This window comes from Arxiozyma heterogenica (genome assembly GCF_036370985.1).
Source record: "Arxiozyma heterogenica strain weizmannii chromosome Unknown scaffold_5, whole genome shotgun sequence".
NCBI lineage: Eukaryota > Fungi > Ascomycota > Saccharomycetes > Saccharomycetales > Saccharomycetaceae > Arxiozyma > Arxiozyma heterogenica.
In genome coordinates this window covers 949626-964919 of record NW_027042658.1, presented here as the reverse complement: position 1 = coordinate 964919, position 15294 = coordinate 949626, and the positions used below count along the sequence as shown (strand labels likewise).

The 15294-nt window shown below is 30.1% G+C and overlaps 7 protein-coding genes across 7 annotated transcripts; 5 read left to right on the top strand and 2 right to left on the bottom strand.

The window, feature by feature from the left end:
• Positions 1 to 320: 320 nt before the first annotated feature.
• Positions 321 to 3101, top strand: KAP104 (Kap104p; the record flags this gene model as incomplete). The annotated part of the gene is made up of 1 exon (XM_064860736.1): positions 321 to 3101. The coding sequence occupies one exon, from the start codon at positions 321 to 323 to the stop codon at positions 3099 to 3101; it is 2781 nt and encodes a 926-aa protein (XP_064717753.1).
• Positions 3102 to 3261: 160 nt separating this feature from the next.
• Positions 3262 to 3555, top strand: PWA37_004241 (uncharacterized protein; the record flags this gene model as incomplete). Its single annotated transcript, XM_064860734.1, has 1 exon — positions 3262 to 3555. The coding sequence occupies one exon, from the start codon at positions 3262 to 3264 to the stop codon at positions 3553 to 3555; it is 294 nt and encodes a 97-aa protein (XP_064717751.1).
• On the bottom strand, positions 3266 to 3367 carry PWA37_004242 (uncharacterized protein; the record flags this gene model as incomplete). Its single annotated transcript, XM_064860735.1, has 1 exon — positions 3266 to 3367. One exon carries the CDS (start codon positions 3365 to 3367, stop codon positions 3266 to 3268), a length of 102 nt encoding a protein of 33 aa, XP_064717752.1.
• Positions 3556 to 5127: 1572 nt separating the features above from the next.
• Positions 5128 to 7041, top strand: MNN2 (alpha-1,2-mannosyltransferase MNN2; the record flags this gene model as incomplete). Its single annotated transcript, XM_064860733.1, has 1 exon — positions 5128 to 7041. The coding sequence occupies one exon, from the start codon at positions 5128 to 5130 to the stop codon at positions 7039 to 7041; it is 1914 nt and encodes a 637-aa protein (XP_064717750.1).
• A 1311-nt stretch (positions 7042 to 8352) lies between these two features.
• Positions 8353 to 9558, top strand: PWA37_004239 (uncharacterized protein; the record flags this gene model as incomplete). The annotated part of the gene is made up of 1 exon (XM_064860732.1): positions 8353 to 9558. One exon carries the CDS (start codon positions 8353 to 8355, stop codon positions 9556 to 9558), a length of 1206 nt encoding a protein of 401 aa, XP_064717749.1.
• A 294-nt stretch (positions 9559 to 9852) lies between these two features.
• PWA37_004238 (SCO family protein) lies at positions 9853 to 10704 on the bottom strand (the record flags this gene model as incomplete). The annotated part of the gene is made up of 1 exon (XM_064860731.1): positions 9853 to 10704. The coding sequence occupies one exon, from the start codon at positions 10702 to 10704 to the stop codon at positions 9853 to 9855; it is 852 nt and encodes a 283-aa protein (XP_064717748.1).
• Positions 10705 to 11814: 1110 nt separating this feature from the next.
• On the top strand, positions 11815 to 15009 carry PWA37_004237 (uncharacterized protein; the record flags this gene model as incomplete). Its single annotated transcript, XM_064860730.1, has 1 exon — positions 11815 to 15009. The coding sequence occupies one exon, from the start codon at positions 11815 to 11817 to the stop codon at positions 15007 to 15009; it is 3195 nt and encodes a 1064-aa protein (XP_064717747.1).
• Between the last annotated feature and the right edge of the window lie 285 nt (positions 15010 to 15294).

The following is a 15294-nucleotide window of genomic DNA, read 5'->3' as shown; positions in this document are numbered from 1 at the left end:
TTTCTTTCTTGTTGAAAGTGACTTCAAAATATTTTGAATCTGTTTCAGAAGAGATCAAAAAAAAAAAAAAGAGAAAAGAAAATATAATGAAATTAGAATGAAATAATAAGTATAAATTTATATATAGCATTATATATCACAGAAGACTAGACAGATATTCGAGATATATCCAAATCGATAATACCAGATATAATCTACATGTTATTTAATACATATTGATTTGGCAAGGTTAAATTAAAGACTTTTAAAATCACACGTAAACTAGATAAAAATCGAACAACGACAAAGACGACTCTAATTACGACAAAAAAATATAACAAATGGCAACAAATTGGATCCCCGATGAAGCATCTTTATCTCAACTTGTTTTGTTGCTAAGAGATAGTATGTCTCCTGTGCAACATGATCGTGAGACTGCTATGAATGCCCTAAAGACTTTTCAATCACAACCCGAATTCTTAAATTATCTATGTTATATTTTGATTGAGGGTGCATCCAATCCTAATATTGCTACCCAATTCCAACCACACGAATTGTCTGCTTTACGTGGAACAGCTGGGCTTTTACTGAAAAATACAATGCTTCAAAATAAACATGGCATTTTAAAACATGATATTCAATATGTTAAGAATAACATCATCCATGCCTTATATACAAATGAAAACGACAAATTAATAACTAATTCCACAGGTATTGTGATAACAACGTTATTTGCCACTTATTATAGACAAGAAAGGTCTGATATAACTGGTGTAACTATGTTGAGAAAATTAATTGAATTAGCAGCAGGCAATAATGTAGGTGCAATTAAGGCATTATCAAAGATTATGGAAGATAATGCACAATTTTTTCAATTAGACTGGCAATCAGATAATGGTATTGTGAAGCCAATAAAATTTTTAATTGAAAATTTTTTAAAATTTATGATTAATCCTACTGTTTCAAATCCTGAAATAAGAGCTGAATCTATTAAATGTATTAATTTTGCTATCGGGTTCCAATTACAAGATGTAATTATTCAAATTGATGAATACCTTGCCAATATATTTAAACTAGCTGAACATGATGATCATGATATTGTAAGGGCTCAAATTTGTGTTGCATTTACAACTATTTTAGAATTCAGACCAGATAAATTAACTGATAATTTGATTGGTATTGTTCAATTCATGTTACATTTAATTACGTCAGTTCAAGAAGAAACTGTTGCTTTAGAAGCTTGTGAATTTTTATATGGGTTTTCTACTTCTTCAAGCATTCCAAGACATATATTACAACCATTTGTTAAAGATATCGTTCCAGTTCTTTTGACTAAAATGGTTTTTGATGAAGATTCGATTCTTATCTATGAATCTCACAATGAGGATGATGCATACTTGGATGATAAAGATGAAGACATTAAACCAATGGCACCACGTATTGTGAAAAAATCAACAAATAGCTCTATGAGTAAATCATCTAATTCATTAGATAATGAAAGTAGTGATAGTGAAGATGATCATGACGATGACGAGGGCGATGGGGACGTTGATTCTCGTTGGACTTTAAGAAAGTGTTCTGCAGCTACATTGGATATTATGACAAATATCTTACCAAGAGATGTGATTGAAATTGCACTTCCATACCTAAGGGAACATTTGACTTCTGAAAAATGGTTTATTAGAGAAGCTACAATTTTAGCCCTTGGTGCGATGTCTGAGGGTATTATGAAATTTTTCCATGATCAGTTACCAAGTCTCATCCCATTTCTTGTTGAACAGTTGAAGGATCAATGGGCTCCTGTGAGAAAGATTGTTTGCTGGACATTAAGTAGATTTGCCTCATGGATCTTACAAGATCATACTGAATTTTTGATTCCTGTGTTAGAACCAATTATTGACACATTATTAGACAAACGTAAGGATGTTCAAGAATCTGCAATTAGTAGTGTTGCCGTCTTCATTGAAAATTGTGATTCAGAGTTAATTGAAACATTGTTATACAGTGAATTACTGAATAATTTTGATAGATGTTTCCAATTTTATAAGAAGAAGAATCTAATTATTCTTTATGATGCCGTAGGAAGGTTTGCTGAAAAGGTAAATTTTGATGATGCAGCCATGCAAATAATTTTACCTCATTTAATTAACAAATGGGCTACATTGCAAGATAATGATAAAGAATTATGGCCATTGCTAGAATGCTTATCCTGTGTAGTATCATCACTTGGGGAAAAGTTCTTACCAATGGCACCTGATGTTTATGCCAGAGCGTACAGAATTCTTTGTCATTGTGTGGAAATGGAATCTAAATCACATAGTGATCCAACTATTGTTGTTCCAGAGAAAGATTTCACAATAACATCTATTGATTTAATAGATGGGTTAGTGCAAGGATTAGGATCACAATGTCAACCATTATTGTTCCCCAATAACGACAACACTTTATTAAGAGTAATACTTGAATGTTTAAACGATCCAGTTCACGAAGTTAGACAAAGTACATTTGCATTGCTTGGTGATATTGTTACATTCTGCGACCCTAAATTGTTGTCTGGCACGTTATCTGAATTTTTGAGATTGATTGGTACTGAAATCATGCATAATGATGATATAGATGGTGTTCCATCAGTTATCAACGCTGTATGGAGTCTGGGTTTAATTTCTGAAAGGGTTGATTTGAGTGCATTTATTATTGATCTGTCTAGGATCCTATTGGACTTATTTACCACTACATTACAATTCGTAGACACAGCAATATTAGAGAACATTGCTATCACCATTGGCCGTATGGGTATAACACATCCAGAAGTGTTTGCTAATGGTGCATTTGCCAATGATTCAGTATGGAATAAATGGACAGATTGCATGTCTACCGTAGAATCATGCGAGGAAAAAAGCAGTGGTTATATGGGATTTATTAAGATTGTCAATTTGAGTCAAATCACGATGTCAGATAAGACATTACACAAGGTGATATCAGGGTTATCTATTAATGTGGAAGCGGAAGTTTTTGGTCAAGATGTCCTAGCGTTTTTAATGAGATATTCCAATCAAATTCAAAATATATCAAGTAACTTGAATACTGAAGAGATTACCCTTTTACAAAAATTCAGTAATTAAAGGATACTCATCAGTTAAAGATAGAGGATAAAGATAGACATGAATATAAATAATAATCATGGATATATATATATATATTATCTTGTGTAAACGTATATTACATCATAAAAAGAGTATGACAAAAAATAAATAAATAAATAAAAGAGAAGAGCGATGAAATATGTTCAAAACAGCATATCTAAAGTACAACATAGACACATTGTTGCCAAACAAGCTGCCAAACAATCATTATTACCTCTCTGTGGTGGGGCTTGTTGAACATACATTGGTTGTGAAGGGTGTTGTTGATTCTGATAGGGATAATACTGTTGCTGTTGCTGTTGTTGTTGGTAGGGAGGTTGCAGTTGCAGTTGCGGTTGCGGTTGAGATTGATAATACTGACCTTGTTGAGGAGGAAGCCCTCGAGTATTGGATTGTTGATTTATTTGAGTATTGTTGGACAAATATTGTTTAGAAGTTTGATGAGTTTGTTTTGGGATATTCTGTTAATTCAATCAATGAATGAGTAAATATGTTAGTAAATATGATTTATTTCAAAAAAGCAAGAAAAAAAAAAACTATTCTAAGTAAACTTACTGGCTGTTCTGTAGAACCTTGATAATATTCTTTTGCAGACATGGATATGATAGGTTAGAAAAAGAAAAGAAAAAACCGGATAAAGTTTGGGTATTACCAGATATATTTTCTTATACGCTGATTTAATTTAATTCTTTTTTTTTTTTTATTATTTGACAGTATATAGCTATTATCTTCTAAGATACATAAAAATGAAAGAAATACAGTTACACACATATCTACACAAATACACACACACACACACACATATATATATATATATATTATATCATTATTTCTTCATTCAAAACATATAACTTTACCGTTAACAAAATACTGTAAATAGTGAAAACAATGCAGGAATGCAAAAATAGTCATACCGGTGTTCTCCTATATTAATACAGTTCATAACCCCTTTTATAACAGTTTGTTCAAGAAAAAAAGGGGAAGCCATGAGGTAGAGGGAGAGCAGAAGGGGGAAACATTGTGCAATATATGAGCATGGTACAAACATCTACGTAGACGTGAGGACTCTGTTCTGTAAGTATATATGTATATCTGGTCTATAAGAGATAAAAAAAATCAACCAACTGTTCTTACAAGTTGTCCATTGCACGTTGCAAATTTTGAGGTGACAAAACACGGACATCATTATACACTCCACATCCAAATTTCGACATGGCAACAGAAAACAACTAAAGACAGGAACGTGCAGGGAAGGGAACAAACACAATAGAGAGAAAAGAGGACCTTTGCTCGGATGAGGCTCGAAAACTCCGGGAAAGTTATGTAAACCCTAAATATCATATTAGGGTTCCCGTTGTCCCATATCGTCTTCTACGAAAATATGGGAAAAAAAGCAAACAAAAAAGTAAACATCTGTACATCCAAAGAACATATATGTACGCGACGCGTCGTAATTTTGTATTTTTTTCTATGTAAATGGAAAACTTCTTTTTAAAATGGCATTGATAAATTTATTCGAATGAGTTAGTACACAATGAAAAAAGTATATATTGACAGAGATGGATGACTCAGGTGAAAGGAAACTTTTTGTCATTCACTCGTTTTTAATTGATTGCATAGACACATACATGTATTTTTCTTCTTTTAACAGAGAGTCTTTCCTCCTCTTTCTCCTTCTTCTTTATTGCCTGCTAATGACTGTTCTTGTTGATGGAAGGGTTTCCTCTACATTAACAATTGTCTCATATTGTTAATCACCTAATTATCCAGAGATAATCTTTAAACCAACAGAAGAAAAAAAAGGAAAGATATAACAAAACAAAACGATTAAAACACACATTAACTTATACAGGTTTTTTTTTTTTTTTTATTCAAAAAAATTATTTGAAATATATTTATCTTTTTAAATTAATTTAATTCTAAGTTTCCTCCCTACTTCTCCACCTTCTGTTCACTCCATAGCATAATAATATTATTATCGTTACTTATTTACTATTATCTTAGTATGGCTCGAATAAATAAAAGATTTTATAAAGTGCTGCGATTGTCATTTGTTGTCATTATTATTACAATAATTTTTATCGCTTGTAGCAAATATATATCCGATGATAGTGTATCAGTAAGTGATTATAAAAAATATTTACAAAGTTATTTAGACTCTAATTCAAATATTGGATTTATTGATTCTATTTCTTCTTCTAATACTGACTCTAATTCTAATAATATAGATGATATATCCTCTTCTCCTAGCAACAACGAAAACAAGAAGACTAAGAATAAAAATGAAATATCAACGGATAATTTGCTGGCTGACACATTATCCACTATAGCAAATGTGGAAAAAATTACTAAAGCTCAGAAATTCTTTGATCAAATCTTTCAGAATATTATTGATTTTTCGCCAAGTGGTCAATGTTCCAGAAAATATAAAGAAGGTTGCAAAATCAAAGAAGGTGTTAATTCCAGACCTGAACATTATGATCTTTTCCCTACTTTATCCCACCAAAGTCTAATCAACTGTTTAGATTTGTCCGCCAATGAAATCAAGAATTTAAGTGAAACACATAAAAAATATGTAGATTCACTTGGCGTCACTTTACCAAATGATATCTATAAAGGTAATGGAATAGTCACTGTTGGAGGTGGTCGTTTCTCATTAATGGCCTTCTTAATCATCAAAAATCTAAGAGATTTAGGTTCTAAATTGCCTGTCGAAGTCTTTATTCCACCAGGTGAAAATAGAGAATTGGAATTTTGCAATAACCTGTTACCCCAATATAATGCTAAATGTATCTATATAGACAGAATACTGTCTCCAAAGATGACCCAGAAATTCAAATTTAAAGGGTATCAGTTTAAGTCCTTGGCTATGGTAGCCTCAAGTTTTGAGAATCTTTTATTATTAGACGCCGATAATTTCCCTGTTAAGAATTTAGATCTAATATTTAATAAGGAGCCATTCAAATCCAATGGCTTGATTCTATGGCCAGATTATTGGAGAAGAAGCACAACACCTTACTTTTATGAAATTGCTGGGATCCCCATTGATCTTAATACTCGTGTTCGTAATTCATACGATGATTTGACTCCACCAGAAGTTTATACTAAAGATATTAATGATTTGAAAGATGTTCCATTGCATGATTTAAAAGGTACCATGCCAGATTCATCAACTGAATCTGGTCAGTTATTGATCAACAAAAAGAAACATCTCGGGACAATGTTGTTATCTCTTTATTATAATGTTAACGGACCAACATGGTATTATCCAATTTTCACTCAAAAGGCTGCTGGTGAAGGCGATAAAGAGACATTCATTGCTGCTGCCACATTCTATGATTTACCATATTATCAAGTCAAATCAAATACTGATGTTGATGGGTATTTCGATGAATTGGGGTTCCATGGTGTGGCTATGCTACAATATGATTTTATTCAAGATTTCAAATTATATGAATTGGCTAAGCATGATATCTCAATCAAATATGGATTAATAGGAAATAGTAATAAGAAACAAAAGCAAAATAAGATTAATTATGATCCAAATTATACACTAGCGGATTTCGAAAAATATTTCAAGACAAAGGAGAACCATGATATTATGTTTATACACTCAAATTTCCCTAAATTTGATCCAGTTCAGTTATCTAAAGAAAAAAAATTAATGAATGAAAAAGGCCAACATTTTAGAGGTTATAATGGGTTATCGAAATTTGGACAGTATGATATTGAATTATCAAATTTCAAAATATTTAATGAATTCTTTTGTTCAAAGAAAAAAGTTCCATATTTCCCATATGTTTTTGAAGCTTTAAAGGATTCACCCACTGGTTGGGAAGATATGTGTAAATATATTACTGATAGATTGAAATTTTTAATTGACACTCATGAAGAAGCTATTAGCGATGCGAAAGCCTGAATAGGATTACTATCATCAATATTGTTATTGTTATTGTTATTATTATTATTCATTTTTTCTTTTACCTTATAGATAATTATCTTTTTTTTATACATAACGCAGGGAAGAAATGGTGCGCTTGACGAAATAAAAAATTGGTATAAAAATCAGTCAATCAATTAATATAATGCATATTACATTTAATGAGATGTATATAATATCAAAAAATATTCATTGTAATACATAACAATTAATATGACAATTATCAACAATGTTACTGTTTTTCTGTTATCTTGTATTAAAAAAAAGAGAGAGAGAAATGGAGCGAGCTTCTGTATATATGATTATGTCAACAGCTACTGAAGATAATTGTCATAGTTGATGATTCTTGTTAATTTTACAAAACAACCTTTATAATGTTTGTATAAAATTAATAATTTACGATACTACCAGAAATTTTATTAAAGAGAAGACAGGATGAAATATTTTTAATATATATACATATATAAAACAAAAACAAAAGAAGATAATAAATTATTCTTTCGCAACTCTATTAAATTTTTTGTACAAACTTTGCTTTATTTTATTCAACCATCTCTCCCTACATATATACATATATATATACTTTATACGCATGTGTATAATAATCTCCTTCAATCACTTTATCACATAAAATATAGGGTTCATTAAAAATACAGGGTTTTGTGAATTTAGTCAAGTTTTTCAAATAGAAAAAGATAGGGTACGATAGGTTATTGCCGGAAAGCTAAACTGTTTTTCCATTTATTTTCTACAAACCCTTGGAAAACAGACACCCATACATTGCAAACTATATTTGAAATTGGAAAAATGCCCAAATTACTTTTTTTTTCTTTCTTTTTTTAATTTTCGTTTTTCTTTATTAAAGTAGACAAATTCTTATCAGAAAAGTCGGCGTTGCAGTTTTTGTTCAAGAATTGGATAATTTCTTTATTTATTCAATGTACTGTAGAGTATTTATTTCTATGTAGCCCAAGAAACAAGTAAAAGATACTACAACTTTGTTCCCCATACATATACACATCCATATACATATATATATACCCATATATATTCATATGTGTTTAATACAATTTGTTGAAGTATAGATTACAAATTCAAAGAAGAAAGTATTCCCTACAAAATTTGAATTATCTACATACATACATATATACATATATTCCCTTTTTCTTTCCTCCTCGAGTAAAATATAAAAGCAAAAGAAGAGACACAACCTCGACAAGGATTAAAATATTTGAAAAGTTATACATTTATACCAGCAAGAAAACTTTTGTTTTGCTTTTTTTTTTGAATATGACGACTAATCTGCTTTGGTTAACCCTATTGGGAAGTTATATAGTCCAGACTAAATCATTTTCCAAGATTTTAGGAAGACCAACCCATCATAATAATAATGATTATAACAATAATATTAAACTTAACATCAGTAAGAATATTAGTAATATTCATGATACGAATAATTCAATCACAGATGAATCAATTAAACCAATTAAAAATTTGTCTGTTCAAATTGCCATAGTATATTTTGCAGCATGGTTTCTTTTAATCCCTCTGGCTAGATTTTGGAATATTCCATGTAAAACATCTTCTTTAGATTCTAATGACATAAATAACTTGTCCAATATAAATTTAAACCATGAAGAATTCTATAATAATAGTGGTAGTAATAATAATGATAACAGGGATAATGGAACGACTATATCCATGCTAAAAAGCAAATTTAAACAAGTCTCTAAGATATTTATACTATCCCTATTATTATCGATAACTGTATTATCATATACCTTAGCTTTAACAATGACACCTGCATTTGATGTAACGTTGATTCAAAATACATCTATCTTCGAGATTACTACTTTGTTATACGGTGTTTGTGGTGTTGCAAAGAGACAAAATGTTTTCCGCAACTTTATTATTATGATGGTGGCTCTAATTGGGATTTTAATTGTATCTTACACCAACGCTACTTGTGATCTATTAGCCGGTAAATTATCTATAAATAAAGAAACAGGTGAAGTCAATGATCCATTTTTGTTTGATAGATTAAAAGTTGCATTATTATGTGGCTTATGTTCTTTAACTATGGGACCCTTTGCTATATTATCACATAAATGGTTAACAAACCAAAAACTTATCACAAATAAGAAGAATATTTTTGCAATTGCCATAACATCTATTTTGTTATTGGTCCCCTTTATCCCTAAACAAAGTTCATTTTGGAGAGATATCAACAGCAACAATAGTTCTGGTTGGTTATTTTTAATACTGGCTATAGTTGGTGGTGTTTTACCAAACATAATATCTATTATATTGCTGACAAAGAATTCGCCACCTGAATTTATTACTACTGCCAATTTATCTGTTATTATATTGATGGGTATAGTACAAGGATTATCTGAATCTGGTCAAACTTATGTGGTTAGATGGGAAGTTATAGGATATCTTATGTTAACTATTAGCTCAATTATCTTATTTTTCAGTTTACGTAATAGGAAATAATATCCTTTCATATCCTTTTAAAATTACGACTATTGGAGATATTATTATTTTAATTGATTCATTGGTTCATTTACTTACTTAGTATTACTATGTAGTAATAATGATGAAGCATGATAATGACAACTCGATAAATATTATTGTATTTACAGATAGCAACATATTATATAGAAAGATAAATTATAAGTATAGACATACAGAATGTATTATAATTTAAGTTATAATAAATATGTTTTATTGGTTTCTAATAGCTTTTTTTTTTCTTCAATCTTGCTAATAACCATGTTCTTTTGCATTTTAATGTTTGGAGTTATAGTGTTGAATATGATATTTAATTTTTCCAGCACCTGATTTTTCATCAAGATTTAACCCTAGTGCATCAACGAATTGTCCTTGAGGGTCCATTAAGTAGAAAAAGATCGAGTGATCAACAAGATAATCTTGACCAGGTTGTACATTTGGAGGAGTAGAGAAATATACTCTATACTGTTTACAAACTTTCTTGACATCTTCATAGGTTCCTGTTAATCCAATAATTCCATCATGAAAATCAGTTAAATATTCCTTTAATACTTCTGGTGAATCTCTTGCTGGATCACATGTTATAAATATAGGTTGTACATGTATATTATTTGCCTCTAAATCATCTAGCCACACACCTAACTTGTCTAATTCATCTGGACAAATATCTGGACAATGACTAAAACCAAAATAGATCAAAGAAAATTTCCCTAATAAGTCTTTTTCAGTGAATATGTTCCCATTATGATCAATCAACTCAAATGGTTCACCGCCAATTCTTGGTTTGCCATATCCTTTAGTTTCTTCTTCATGCCTCTTTAAGTCTATTTTTTTCTTTTCTCTTTCAAAAATGTAATATGTTATACCACCAGCCACAAGAAATAATATAACTGATTTACCAGCCGAAAATTCAATGGTAGAACCACTCTTAACAGTTTTACTAGCTTCATACTTAGATCCCTTTCCTGTAAGGGGAACTCTACTCAATTGATTGATTTGAGAAAATATACCAAAATTTCTTTGGGCAGTAGGAAAAATTTGTTTCTTTAATATTTGGTAATACTGATCTCTTACTAAAAGATGTCTTTTGGCTAATCTAACTGCAAAGCTACTTCCATTTGAAAACATTTTATTTTATAAATATTATAGTTCAAATGACTTATCTTTTTCAATTACGTTGATAGTATTGTTTATTTTTTACAAATAAACTTATTAAGTTTACAATATAGCTAATTTAAAATTTACACTGCATCAGCTCACACATGTAATTTACATCTGCACGCATACGTATAGGTGAATGTTTAATATATAAATAAAACCATTTCGAAATATATAAGAAGAAATCTAAAACAGGGCAAGGAATAAGCTCTGATATTGACAGCTTATATTGGTTTTCGAAGTCTCTGGAATCCCTGAAACACAATCCTTTTCTATATAGATTTTTTCTGGCGGAATCACTTTCCGTCTTGTGTGTTTCCTATTAATTTCTTTTGTTGCTCGAGCAATTTTTGGTTTTTCTTTGCCCCTTTTCTCTTTTGGTGTAAGATTAGAATTTAATAAAGAAGGCCGGAATAACAGTTCTTCCGAAAGCAAAGGCAAACGATATTTGAAGCAAACCTTTAAATAAAATCAATTATGATTTCATCATTGCAAATAACTAATACAGTAAAAAAAAAAATTATTGAAATGGAGAAAATTAATTAGAAGTAGGGTGTAAAATTGTATGAGGTTATGGAGTTATCTAATTGCCAATCAAAATAATAACAGTTTACGTATTAAACTATTATTCTTGTTAAGCGGTGAAATCACATAATTTTTTTTATTTTGTGTCCTTAATTTTAATATAGGCAATTTTATATAAATCTAGTATGAATAATTGTTGTGCAATTACATTTTAAAATTTGTCATTAATTAGAAACTGTATATTGCTAAATTACTATCAGTCATACACATTGCTTTATTTCTGTTTGCCCATTATATACTTTTGCTATATATACGATGATATTAACAAGAAAAGAACATGCAATATTAAAAGCAGAAGTTTTAAGTTTTAAATTTTGAAGCCCTAATTTTTCTGGCCTCTGTCATTTCAATCATAATATATATATATATGTGTGTGTGTATGTGTGTGTGTGTAAATGGAAACCAATTTGGAATATATTTTGAAGCTACTTGCTGGCGTATAAAAAAGAAAATACACTAACTGATTTTCTTTTTATCTTTAAGGAACATGGAAGTATGTCTTTTGAAAAACATAGTACGCACTTGGACAGAGAGTCTCAGTTTTCTTCATTGAGAAAAATTAATATTGAAAATAATAGACTAAGTAGACCACAATCAAATAATTCATCACGATGTAGCATAGAAAATTATCTTTCAAATCAAAACAACATCAGCTCCTTTAATGATAATTCTAATGCTTCAAATAAGAAAAAAACAGATACATTAGAACCGTTTAATGATAAACTTAGTTTTTGGATTTTATATTGCTATATAGTCACATTTTGGGCAATAAGTCCACTTTTAAAGTTGTGTGGAATTGATAAGAAGGAACAACAAAAGTTATGGAGAGAAAAAATTGGTTTACTAGTTATCATATTTGTTTTAGGTACTTTTGTCTCATATTTGACACTGGGACTAGTGAAAACCACTTGTTCCTTCCAAAACTTAAAACTTAATGTAAACAATTTGGGATTATCATACATTGCAATCCATGGTAGAGCATTTAAATACAAACCTACCTACATGTCAATCAATAATGATAAAATTATTATAGATTTAGAAGAGAGATCTTTAATTGGACCTGCATCTTTCGGTGGTATGGATTTTTCTTTTGAATATCAAAATATTAACGGTCATTGTGCCAATCTGATAACATCACGGAACAAAAATACTGAAAGTGATGAGAGCATTTTAAATTTTCCATTGACTTATTTCCCATGTAATCCCTATGATCATAGTAATTTAATTATTGAGGAAGAAAACTGCCATTTAGATGACTTACAAAAATCTAAATTGTTTGAATTATTTCCCTACTCTTCAGTAATAGTTTACACATGGGAACAATTAAAAAACAAAACAAACCAAAGATTGGTTGTATATAACGGTAATGTGATGGATTTAGCTCTATTAAAATTTTTTCAAAAAGATAAATTCGAATATCCTCCTGTTATTCAAGAGCTAGCAAATTCAGATTTATTCAACGGTTATGATATTTCCTTACTATTCACATCTACACGAGATAAACAGATTGCTAGATGCTTAGTTAATTTAATAAAAGTTGGAGAAATAGATTCTGACACTATTGGATGTTTAATGTCGACGGTTATTTTATATTTATCGTTAACTCTTATCTTATCGATTGTTATATTCAAATTTATTACTGCTTGCTATTTTCGTTGGTTTGTTAGTAAGAAACAAGGTGCTTTCCAATTAGATAATAAATCATTTATTGCATATATTAATAAAATTGAAGAATGGTCCACGAATATGACAGCCCAAGCTCCTTTGAAAAAAGTTGATCCACATTTACGGCCCAAACAACCAAAAGAAAAGCAGTATGCTAATTTTAAAAGAAAATCAAGTATTACAAATAGCTTTTTGAAAAGATCTTCACAATTTTACACTTCAAATTCTACTCCATCTTTCCCCAATTTACCAAAAATCGAAGAATTTATGCTGATTGATAAATTTAATGGGTTGACAACTATGCCAATTCAAACAATCTTTCAAAAATTTAGATCAGTACATCAAAAAAATGATGGTTTTAATAAAACCACTACTACATTTACCGATTTTGCAAGTCCACAAAGAATATACGACTCACCTAAAATATTATCAAGATCCATAGTCCACGAAAATGTTGTAGAACAACCTCCTATTACATACATGCCGGATAATTTTCCACTAATTCATATAATATGTTTCGTAACCTGTTATTCAGAAGATGAAGACGGAATTAGAGTTACACTGGACTCCATATCTACATCTGACTATCCAAATTCACATAAGTTACTTTTCATTGTTTGTGATGGACTGATTAAAGGTTCCGGAAGTAATATGTACACCTCAGATATTATATTGAGTATGATGAATGATTATGTAAGATTACCAGAAAGTGTTGAGGCATCTTCCTATATATCCATTGCCTCAGGTTCAAAACAACATAATATGGGGAAAGTATATGCAGGTTTTTATAATTATAATGATTTGACAGTTCCTAGAGAGAAGCAGCAACGTGTCCCAATAATATTAGTTGTCAAATGTGGAACACCTTTGGAACAATTGGGCTCCAAAGCAGGAAATCGTGGGAAAAGGGACTCTCAAGTTATTCTAATGTCCTTTTTAAAAAAGATTCTTTTAAATGATAGAATGACTGATTTAGAATATATGCTATTAAAGAACATATGGCAATTAACAGGGTTAATGGCAGATCAGTATGAGGCTGTATTGATGGTAGATGCCGATACAAAAATCTTTCCTGATTCCTTAACTCATATGGCTGCTCAACTAGTTAAAGACCCTTTGATTATGGGTCTCTGTGGTGAAACTAAAATTGCAAACAAAACAGAATCTTGGGTTACTGCTATTCAAGTGTTTGAATATTATATATCTCACCATCAAATAAAGGCATTTGAATCTGTTTTTGGTTCTGTAACTTGTCTACCAGGATGTTTTTCAATATATAGGATTAAATCGCCAAAAGGTAATAATGGAAAATGGGTACCTATATTAGTTAATCCAGAAATTGTGGAAAGATATTCAGATAATGATACGAGAAGCTTGCATAAAAAGAATTTATTACTGCTAGGAGAGGATCGGTACTTATCATCATTAATGTTAAAGACATTTCCCAAAAGGAAACAAATTTTTGTCAATAAAGCTGCCTGTAAAACAATTGTACCATCTGAATTCGGAATACTTTTGTCACAAAGAAGAAGATGGATCAATTCTACAATACATAATTTGTTTGAGCTAGTTCTAGTTCAGAACTTATGTGGGACTTTTTTTTTCTCAATGCAATTTGTTGTGATCATTGAATTAATCGGTACCTTAGTATTACCCCTGGCTATTTGTCTTACAGGGTATTTAATCTTCTTTTCTATTTTTTCCTCACCAACACCAGTGTTAGCATTAGTACTTCTAGCCGTTATTTTGGGATTACCTGGTATTTTGGTAGTTGTTACTTCTACAAAGTGGATTTATATTATTTGGATGTTAATATATTTGTTAGCTCTTCCAATATGGAATTTAGTTTTACCTTCATATGCCTATTGGAAATTTGATGACTTTTCATGGGGGAAAACAAGAGCTATTGCAGAAAATAATTTGGATCCAAAGAGCAAAGAAATAGATGACATGATTACTCCACAGCTAAGATTAAGACGTTGGGAGGACTTTGAGAAAAATTTAGTAGAAGTTGATAATGTATAAACTCTATTTACACGATAATAACATTTTTTCTGAACTTTTTCATAAAAGAAAGTATATAAGCAAAATATATTGTAAAATTCCTTCCTTGTCAGTCTCAGGTTGCTTGTTACAGAATTTGTTATTCTATAACCTTGTTACTTTCTATCCTCAACATGAAAATATTCTTAAGTTAATAAATTACTTAATTTCAAAAATATATCAGATATAACATAGTGACTCTGTAGCGATCGCTTTAAAGCTAGTTTAGACAAATTCAAAACCATATAGTATTCTTGCTATATTTAA